Source organism: Phodopus roborovskii, unplaced genomic scaffold, assembly GCF_943737965.1.
Source record: "Phodopus roborovskii unplaced genomic scaffold, PHOROB, whole genome shotgun sequence".
NCBI classification, from domain to species: Eukaryota; Metazoa; Chordata; class Mammalia; order Rodentia; family Cricetidae; genus Phodopus; species Phodopus roborovskii.
This window is the reverse complement of record NW_026126408.1, coordinates 13165340-13175638: the sequence shown is the minus strand read 5'-3', so window position 1 is coordinate 13175638 and position 10299 is coordinate 13165340. Positions and strand designations below refer to the sequence as shown.

The 10299-nt window shown below is 44.1% G+C and overlaps 1 protein-coding gene across 2 annotated transcripts; it reads left to right on the top strand.

Annotated features, from left to right (window-relative positions):
- The first annotated feature begins 242 nt into the window (after positions 1–242).
- On the top strand, positions 243–9781 carry Supt7l (SPT7 like, STAGA complex subunit gamma). Of its 2 annotated transcripts, none has more exons than XM_051181821.1 (6): positions 243–319; positions 1732–1838; positions 3066–3547; positions 5620–5944; positions 6643–6880; positions 8195–9781. In XM_051181821.1, exons 3-6 carry the CDS (start codon positions 3135–3137, stop codon positions 8455–8457), a joined length of 1239 nt encoding a protein of 412 aa, XP_051037778.1. In that variant the 5' UTR covers positions 243–319; positions 1732–1838; positions 3066–3134; the 3' UTR covers positions 8458–9781. The 2 variants fall into 2 exon arrangements, with proteins under 2 accessions (XP_051037778.1, XP_051037777.1); XM_051181820.1 differs by having other exon boundaries at positions 2964–3547.
- Positions 9782–10299: the final 518 nt, after the last annotated feature.

The window sequence follows — 10299 nt, the reverse complement described above, 5'->3', positions numbered from 1 at the left end:
CATGTCTCTCCTTCCCAATTTCCTGTCGCTTTTCTGGGCGCCAATGTTAGAGTTCCTCTTTCAAGACTCACCGAGTTGTAAAGATGTGAGTCGCTCTAAGAAGTCACAATACCAGGGGAAACGGCTGTGCAGAACGCGGACATTTTTAGGCGTTGCAACCGGCTTGTAATAATTTCCTGTGGCGTAGGGCTTTTGAAAAGAAGCGCTTCCGGCAGCCTTGGACCATTAATCAATAAACTAGGCTCTTAGGTTAGATCTAGTCGTCGCCTCGGGCCTGTCAGAATCGGACAACCGCGTAAACCGCTCCTGGAACACGGCGGTGAGTATTTGAGCCTTTTGTCGGCTTCAGGTCCAGAGTTCCCCATTTTACTGCTGCCCTGAAAATAAGACTTCCTAGGATTCTTTGATTAGCGCCTAAGCTGATCGTGATCACGGAGCCCCTACCCTGTACCTCCCGAACTTAGGCTTGATATCTCTTTTGCTCCTTTTATGAAGTTAGGGAAGAGGGCTCTTTCTTGTTCGTTAGCCCATTCTTTCATTATTCTCGGAGCTAACTATTGAGGCAGCAGGTTCTGTGGCTTTACGAACCTGGGCATTGAAACCCTATTTTCTCTTTCACTCTTTGTATTTATGACATTGTCATGACCCTGGGACACAGCTTCCACATCTGAAAAATTGGGAATAGTAGCGTTCCTTTTTTCACAGGATTGTTGAAAATTTGAACTAAAGAATAGTTCATATTGTAACTCTTTAACAGATGCCTAGAGACTATACCAAGATGGTGGCCGCAGCAGGTTGAAGAAAGCAGCTGATTAAGTCAATTAAAGTCCAGGGATAAATGGAAATTGATGTGAGACTACAAAGAATGGATGTGTATTGGGGAAATGTTGGGGGATGATGATTTGCTAGATTAAAAAACAAGTTCAAGTCTGATAGCGATGTAGAGGATGGCAGAGGATTCCTGACAGAGGACACAATTCAAAGAGTCAATTCTGAAAATGTCTGATGGTCTCAAGAAGCTGAGTAGTGGGGCTGGAGAAATGGTTCAGTGGTTAACAGTGCTTGATGCTCTTCCAGAGGACCTGAGTTCAATTCCCAGCATCCACATCAGTCAGCTTACAAACACCTCTAACTCCAGCTCCACAGGATCTGATCCCCTCTTCAGGTCTCCTTGGGTACATGCATACACATGGGACACACACATACATACACACACAACAATAAAAATAAAATCTTAGCACTGGGCAGTGGTGACACACACATTTACTCCCAGCAGGCATATCTCTGTGAGTTCAAAACCAGCCTGGCCTACAGAAAGAGTTCCAGGACAACCAGGACTACACAGGGAAACCAAAACAATAAAATATTAAAATAAAATCTTAGCAAAGAGAATAAATTGAGGGGCCAGTTAGATGGCTCAGCTGGTAAAGGCACTTGCTGTCAAACTTGACAACCTGAGTTCAATCCCTGGAACCCAAACAGTGGAAGGAGAGAACTGACACAAGTTGGCTCTGACTTCTACATACACTCCCAAACACACACACAAAATAAGTAAATGTTAAAAAAAAAAAAAAAAAAAAAAAAAAAAAAAAAAAAGGAAGGAAGGAACTGGGTAGCATGATATTGTTAGAACTAAGGTCTTCAGGGCGCTGAGCCCATGGATTCCTTTAGAGTAGCAGTTACTGCATGCTACTATACTAAAATATTTTGTTTCTGTTTCTCACACCTCAGGACAAAGAGCTCGCTCGTTCACACAATGTCTGGTATTCAGTGGGTGTGTACTGAACCTGAAGAGACACATAGACAATGAATCTGGAGAAGCAAATTGAAGACAGAGTGTAAGTTTCATTGAATGGTAAACCATGGAATTCTGACTTTTTCCAAGAGACAACAGGATGCATTTACCTTGGGGTTCCCCTGACACAAAGAGGCAAAACAAAAAGCAGGCGGGAGGTGTGACTCAGTGATAAAACACTTGCCTAGACTATGTGCAGTTTTCTGTACCATAAAAAGAAAACAAGAAAGCAAGCCCAGCGAGTGTAAAGTAAAGGTCAGATTGTGAGAAAGACTAGATGAAGGGATACTAGTCATAAGGCAGCTGAAGTCTCTCAACTTCAATATGGGGAGACAGTTTAGTCTATAATGTATTTGCCATTGCAAGCATGAGGACCTGGGTTCCATCCCAAAACTATATAAAAAACCCAGGTATTGTTGCATGGGCTTATAAACTTGGTTCTAGGGAGGCAGAAACAGGTAGATCCCTGAAGCACGCTGGTCCTGAATGATCAGCAAACCTTAGGTTCCAGTAAGAGGTCCTGTCTCAAAAAGCAAGGTAGATGACACCTGAGGGACAATGCTGAGGCCTCCATGTGCATCCACACACAAAGAAACCTCTTGTCTTCTTCCATGTGTGTCCAAATTGGAGAGCCTGTGGCTAGATTCGAGGTTCAGGCATGCTTCCACCAGGTAAATTAAAATATACTCAGGCACAGCATAGAATAAGAAGGACCTGTTAGTATTTTTTGTTTTATTTTTCAAGATGGTGTTTCTCTGTATAGTCCTGGCTGTCCTGGATCTTACAGACTAGGCTGGCCTTGAACTTAGAGATCTGCCTGCCTCTGTCTCCAGAGCGCTGGGACTAAAGGTGTGCGCTACCACATCTGGCTATCTGTTGGTATTTTTAATGTTACTCCCTTTTTCCTGTTAATCTAACACAGTTATGTGAAAATACTTTGAAAATATTCCAGAATTCTCATTAAGTTTCATGCTTTGTCAAGTGTTTAGAATTAGGTATGGTGGGTGTTCTGGAAATGAGTTAGTGAAGTGAAATAGGCAATGTGTGTTAGTGTCCCAGACACCATCGCTGCTATTCCTCTTCAATTGTTCTTTTGTCCTTCAGTCCAAGAAGAATTGTCATTGTGTGATTGGCATCTGACAATTATTTTTCTCTTAATTTCCTCAAGGAGAACATCGTTTGTCCCAGAGTTTTGCTAACACTTTTTTCAAAGTGATCTTAGCTTGCTTTTTTTGTAAGAACTGTCTGAACTTCCTATTTTTCACTACAGAAGCCTATGATCTACAGTTGTCAGAGACTTAAACACATTTCCTAAGGGCTCTTCTTTGCTCATTCTAAAATGCTGAGATACTGGGGAGAGATACCAATCCCATCAGGACAGACCAACAGAAGTTCCTTTGATCTGCTCCCACGGGAGTTCCGCCTGGTGGAAGTCCATGACCCACCCCTGCACCAACCCTCAGCCAACAAGCCCAAACCCCCCACTGTGCTGGACATCCCCTCAGAGCCGTGCAGCCTCACCATTCACACCATTCAGTTGATCCAGCACAACCGACGGCTTCGCAACCTTATTGCCACAGCTCAGACCCAGAGTCATCAACAGACCGAAGGTGTAAAGGCTGAAGAGAATGAACCTCTTCCCTCCTGCCCTGGGTCACCTCCTCTCCCTGATGACCTCCAGCCTTTAGATTGTAAAAATCCCAATGCACCGTTCCAGATCCGGCACAGTGATCCAGAGAGTGACTTTTATCGGTAAGACAAAGTGTTGCTATGTTACTTTTCTTAAATGTGTCCGAGCCCCACCCCTATTCCCCGTGATCCTCTTAAGCTTAAAGGAACTCTTCCACTTGTACATGAGGAAACCGAGGATGAGTGATTGGCTTATTAACATTAGTGGAATGCGAGTGTTAGTCCAAATCTTCAGAATCTAGTCTGTATTTTTTAATTTTCTAATACAATAAACATTTAATGCCTATTAGAGCCAGACATTTTACTAGAAGTGAAATAATACACTGATACATCAAAGGTAAGAAGAACAGAGCCTAGCAATAAGGAAAGAGGAGGCCTGTGATAGTCTGCACCGTAATCCACATCCACATTTGTTGAGGGTAATGTAGTTTCATTCCACACAATGTTGTTGCTCATTATTAAATTCATGGTATTACTACAGTCTTACAGTTTTTCTTGATAGCTTTCTAGAGAGCTGAGGCTCTCTAGCCAATCAGCAAACCCACTCGGTAAGCTCCAGGCCTAGGAAAAGACCCTGCCTTAAAATACAAGGAAGGCTGGGCAGTGGTGGTGCATGTCTTTAATCACAGTACTCGGGAGGCAGAGGCAGGTAAATCTCTGTGAGTTTGAGGCCAGCCTGGTCTACAAAGTGAGTTCCAGGACAGCCAGGGCAACAGAGAGAAACCCTGTTTCAACCCGCTCCCCCTCCTCCTCAAAATAATACAAGACAGTAGCCAGGGAAATTGCTTAGTCAGTAAAATGCTTACCATGGGAACCTGAGTTAAAAAGCTGGGCACAGTGGTTCATGATTGTAGTCCCAGTGTGGAAAGGCAGAGAGGGGAGGATCCCTGGTACAGCTGGCCAGCCTAGCCTAATCAGTGAACCATAGCCTAATCAGCAAGTTGCAGGTTCAGTGAGAGATCCTATCTCATAAACAAAACTGGTCAGTACCTTAGGAATGACACCATAGGCCTCTACATTCATTGTGTACACATACACACGTATCAGGCCTCTACACACACACTCACAGATACACATAGAGTTTGAACCTAGTTTGTTTTATACATATTGGGGGGGGTTATACATAGTTTAAGATATAAGAAAGTAATTATACTAGCTACAAGGTACCAAAACATTATTAAAGAGGTCCATATACAGGCTATAGATGTAGCTCAGTGGTAGAGTATTGTTAGCATGTGCAGGCCCTGAGTTAGGACCCAACACTAGAAGTGAAAAAACAAAAGTCCATATATTGCTCAAATTAAGTGATAGAAATTAGTTAATTAGCACTTCTGATGCCCTTTGGCCCAGATAGACTGCCCATGGACATATTAAATGAAGTTAGTTGCTGTCTTCTTTTTCAACTGTCCATAACTTGTGATGTTGCTATTGAGTAGATAATAGTTAAATGCATGAGGGGTTCTTCAGGCACCCACCTTCTACAGGGTGGGTGACTTAAATCAAAGAACAGCGATTTTCTTTGCTTTATATTTTTATTTACAAAATAAGTTTCTTTGCCAGAGGGAGGCAGAAGGCAATTAAGAAATGTTCAGAGGGCTGGGCGGTGATGGGGCACGCCTTTAATCCCAGCACTAAGAAGGCAGAGGCAGGTGGATCTCTTTGAGTTCAAGGCCAGCCTGGTCTACAGAGTGAGTTACAGGATAGCTAGGGCTGTGACACAGAGAAACCCTGTCTTGAAAAAAATAACAAAACAAGAAAGGGCGGAAGGAAATGTTCAGAGGGGGTTGGAGAGATAACACAGTGGGTAAGAAGACTTGTTGCTTTTACAGAGGAACGGGGTTGTGTTCCTAGAACCTACATGATGGCTCACAGCTGTGTGACTCCAGTTCTGATATCTTATTCTCCTGTACTTCCTATTTTAGACATGCTTTACCTATTCAAACTGTGTAACTGGGGGCAGGTGCTCAGGACTATGATTTTGGGTGGCTGGTACACACCCTGAGAAGAGCAAGATGAAAGTGACTGTTTCCCTGGAAAACTGGGCCAGGAATTACTGGAACTATAAAACTCCAGTGAGACAGGTTGGTCACCCCTTGGCAAGTACACGGATAACACTGCCATGTCTCCACTTGCAGCGGAAAAGGAGAACCGGTGACTGAACTCAGCTGGCATTCTTGTCGACAGCTCCTCTACCAAGCAGTGGCCACAATCCTGGCCCATGCAGGCTTCGAGTGTGCTAATGAAAGTGTCCTGGAGACCCTGACTGACGTAGCACATGAGTACTGCCTTAAGTTCACCAAGTTGCTGCGCTTTGCCGTGGACCGGGAGGCCATGCTGGGACAGACTCCTTTCCCAGATGTCATGGAGCAAGTGTTCCATGAAGTGGGCATTGGCAGCATGCTCTCCCTGCAGAAGTTCTGGCAGCACCGCATCAAGGACTATCACACTTACATGCTGCAGGTGAGGTAACCCGGGAGAAGTGGGCAAGTGATGTCGTAGTCTGGGAGTGTTCTGCAGTCTACATGTTCTGGAGCTCAGCACACAGGGACTTGGAGCTGAGTGAATTTAACCCCCTTTTCTCATAACCTGCTGTTTCTCTGCCCTTACACTGGTCCAGTGAGATGCTAGTGGTACCGGGGATGCCCGGCCTTGCATACCCTAGCATGCACTCCCACTGACCTGCATGCCAGCCCTAGCAGTAGAAGTTTTGAAATTCATCTTTCAGGCTGGCTCAGTAAAGTGTTTTTCTTAAAATCGTGAGGAACTGATTCAGATCCCCAGAGCCAGTGAAAAAGCCAGGTGTAGTGGCACACACCTGAAATCTCAGCGATGGTGAGACAGAAGGAGACAGGGGGATTCCTGGAGTTCATTTTCTCAAACAAAAAGTGAAAGCACCTGACAAGAGACAACTGTGGTGAATCTTTGACCTCCATACACATGTACTCATGTGTGCACATGCACACACACCACACATACACACATGTGTATATACACATGCTCACACATGCACACGGACACACACACCAAAAATAAAGACAAACAGAAGTGCAGCCCATCTGTGAACTTGTACTCTGCGGGTTCTCCTTGGGTTACCACAAGTTGACTATCCAATCTAATTCTAAAATATCCTTGGAAAATTAACTCTTGCTTGCCAACAGATTAGTAAGCAGCTCTCCGAAGAATATGAAAGGATTGTCAATCCTGAGAAGGCCACAGAAGACACTAAACCTGTGAAGATCAAAGAGGAACCTGTGAGTGACATCACGTTTCCTGTCAGTGAGGAGCTGGAAGCTGACCTTGCTTCTGGAGACCAGTCCTTACCCATTGGAGTCCTCGGGGCTCAGAGTGAGCGCTTCCCATCCAACCTGGAAGTGGAGGCTTCACCACAGGCTTCCAGTAAGGAACAAAGGGGATTCATTTGGTTCTAGTTCTGTCCATCTGAACACTTACCGACACTTTAGAATCATACTTGCATGGGCAGAAGGAAAGTAGCTGGAACAGGGCTGTGGTGAATCCTGTACAATACACTCGGGTTTAAGTAGCTATTTCCTTGATAGAGACATCCAAGAAATTATAGACAAGGGAATGGAATTGTTCTACCCTGTTTGAATGAGCTGGTCTCCTGTAGGTTATAGCTGTGATTGTGATGACATTAGGAACCTGGACAACTTTTGCTCGCTACTTTTTTATTTTTAGGCAATTATATTTGTTTAGTTGTTGAGATATAGTCTAGGTTGGCCAGAAATTCAAGTTCTGCTTCAGCCTCCCTCCTGCTGGGATTCCTGTACTCTATCACACACTGCCTGTTTCACAACCCCAGTCAGTTAAATTGCAAATTAGTTTTGATACTTGTTTACAAACATAAATGCATAAGAAATTTAAATATCAAGTCCTCAAATGTGACCCAAACAAAATGACACCAGTGTTAGAGAGGCTTTTTACCAAGGAAGAGGTGACAGTTAACAGCAGAGCTGCATTACCAGAATACAGAGAGGTAGAGGACATCAAGGACCATGTCTTTTGTCAGGAAGGACAAGCAGGGAACTGATGTCAGCATCCTGTAGTGACCATAGTCTTCAAAATGCAGAAGAGGCCCAGATTCTCAAAAGGCAGGAAAATAAGACCACCCCATGAAAAGACGGAAAGGGAGCTAGGGAGATGGCCCAGTGGATAAGAGAACTTGTGCAAACATGAAGACCTGAGTTCGAATCCACAACAACCATGTAAAAGGTATGGCTGGCTATGTGTGCCTGTAATCTTAACAGTGGGAAATGGACACCGATGATCCTAAAAGCTTGCTAGCCAGCAAGCCTTGGAGAAACATTCCAGGTCAAGGCAATAAGAGAGCAATAAAACTTCTCTGGCTTCTGCATGCATAGGGATGAGCACACATACCTACAAGCTTATTTGTGTAATACACGCACGTGCGCACACGGACACATACACACACGAAGGACAGGATAAAATACCTGAGCAAGGCCTGGAACTCTGCCTACCTTTGAACATAATTTTCCACCCAGTTTTTCTCTCCTAGTATAGAGAAAATGAGGGTGGGTATGGTGAAGGACAGGAAGATGAAAAGTGGGAGTGACATCCTCAGTCCATGTTTAGAACTATGAGAACAGCACAGAGGACACTCGTCAGCCCTGGATGGGTATCCAGTTGCTCTCTGGCTCAGCATGGGGTTCATGCTCTTTCCCTTCCTCCCAGGTGCAGAGGTAAATGCTTCCCCTTTGTGGAACCTGGCTCATGTGAAAATGGAACCTCAAGAAAGTGAGGAAGGCAATGTGTCTGGGCACGGCGTGTTGGGCAGCGACGTCTTTGAGGAACCAATGTCAGGCATTAGTGAAGCTGGGATCCCTCAGAGCCCCGAGGACTCAGACAGCAGCTATTGTTCCCACTCCACTGACAGCCTCATGGGGTCCTCCCCTGTTTTCAACCAGCGCTGCAAGAAGAAGATGAGGAAGATTTAACTGCAAAGGACACTTCCAGTCCAGACCTACAACATCAGCAGGAAATCTTTATATTTGGAGTGTTTCCATAAATAGTGATTGGATTCTAATTCTTAAACACAGTGGGCTCTCCTAATTTCAGAGAAAAGGCTCTTAGCCTAGTTACATTTCACTTTAGAATCGATTTTTGTAATTTTTTTCAGAACAACTCAGCCACTTTTCACAGACGATTGTGATATTGGCAGTAATCAGACCAAAGCACTGTCTCCAGCTGTTTCTTTACTGTGGGAAAACACACGTTTCTTAGCTCCTTCAGCCATCTCAGTTGAGAAGAATCATGTATTCTAATGTCCCTGCAGAAGCCCGAATCTGAGATGTTTTGCTTAAACTTCAAAACTTGCAGATTCACATTAAATATGCCATTATAGACATCAGGTTTTCATCAATTTATTCTGGATCAAGTCACTGGGGATCAGTAGTAATGCAGGAAATAGCTAAGCATAACAAAGGTTATCATAAGTCATGTTCCAAAACTATTTTTGCTACTCAGGCCTCTTACAAAATGAGGCCTGTGGTGACAGCCGTTCTCCTTATGAGACAGCTCTTCCCACACTTCTCGATGTCCTAGGTTATTCACCTCCACACTCAGACACTCTACTTCCAGTGTACATTCTACATACATTTTCTTTCTTTCTTTCTTTTTTTTTTTTTTTGGTTTTTCAAGATAGGGTTTTTTTTGTTTGTTTTTTTTTTTTTTTTTTTTTGTGGCTTTGGAGGCTGTCCTAGAATCAGCTCTTATAGACCAGGCTGGTCTTGAACTCAGAGATCCACCTGCCTCTGCCTCCCAATTGCTGGGATTAAAGGTGTGCAACACGGCTGCCCAAAAAGTTTTGTTGTTTTTGTTTTTAATTTACTAATTATGTATACAGCATTCTGCCTCCAAGCCAGAAGAGGGCACCACATCTCATTGTAGATGGCTGTGAGCCACCATGTGGTTGCTGGGAATTGAACCCTGGAAGAGCAGTTAGTGCTCTTAACTTGAGCCATCTCTCCAGCCCCCTGATACTGATTTTCAAATATTTTCTCCTTTGTGAAGGATGCAAACAGGACCCTCTACAGTTGCTGGATGGGCAGCCTTTGGTTTGTTTCAGGTTGTTCTTGTTTGTTTTGTTGTTTTAATAAAAAGACATTTGAGGAGCCAGAGAGATGGCTCTGGGTGAAGGCACTTGCGACTTGAGTTCAGTGTAAGACAACAAGGGCTGACTTGTCCACGTGGTCCTTTGTCTACACACATGCCATGGTGCATGCCTGGGTGCACACAACAAATAAATTATTTTTTAAGTCATTTGAGTTATTCTAGTTCTTATTTAATTCTCTAACCATTTCATACATGTGCATTGTTTCCCTTCTTTGGAACAAGATTCCCCCCACCCCTCTTTCATATCTGTGTGTGTGACCCAGAGTTTTTACCACGCCTCAAGTGTGGGTGAGAATTTAATGGAACAAGAACAACTTAGCAGCAGCTACCTCACTGAGACAAAGGATGCCCCCTCCCTAAAGGCCCTCTGAGGGATGAGGCCTCAAGGGTGTCCTCTCATCACGATGAAGCCTTGGTAGGCCTATCTTGTGCAGATCTCATACAGATAAATAACCACTGCTGCAGAGTTCATGAATGAAGTGACTACATCATATCCAGAAGTTATCTTTTTTGCAGTACATCTCCCATCCTCTGGTTCTTAAATTCTTCCCACCCCCCCCCCCTTATATGATGTTCCCTGGGCATGGGGTAGGGGTGGTATAGATGTCTTAATTAGCATTTCACCATCGCTCTCTACACTCTGGCCAGTTACAGTTTCTGTACTG

Excerpts from the sequence above, each read along its gene's own strand:
- Supt7l (XM_051181821.1), top strand. The coding sequence starts at position 3,135 with ATGCTGAGATACTGGGGAGAGATACCAATCCCATCAGGACAGACCAAC. Across the intron at positions 5,945-6,642 it reads ATCACACTTACATGCTGCAG|ATTAGTAAGCAGCTCTCCGA; the intron begins GTGAGGTAACCC and ends GCTTGCCAACAG. Across the intron at positions 6,881-8,194 it reads GGCTTCACCACAGGCTTCCA|GTGCAGAGGTAAATGCTTCC; the intron begins GTAAGGAACAAA and ends CCTTCCTCCCAG.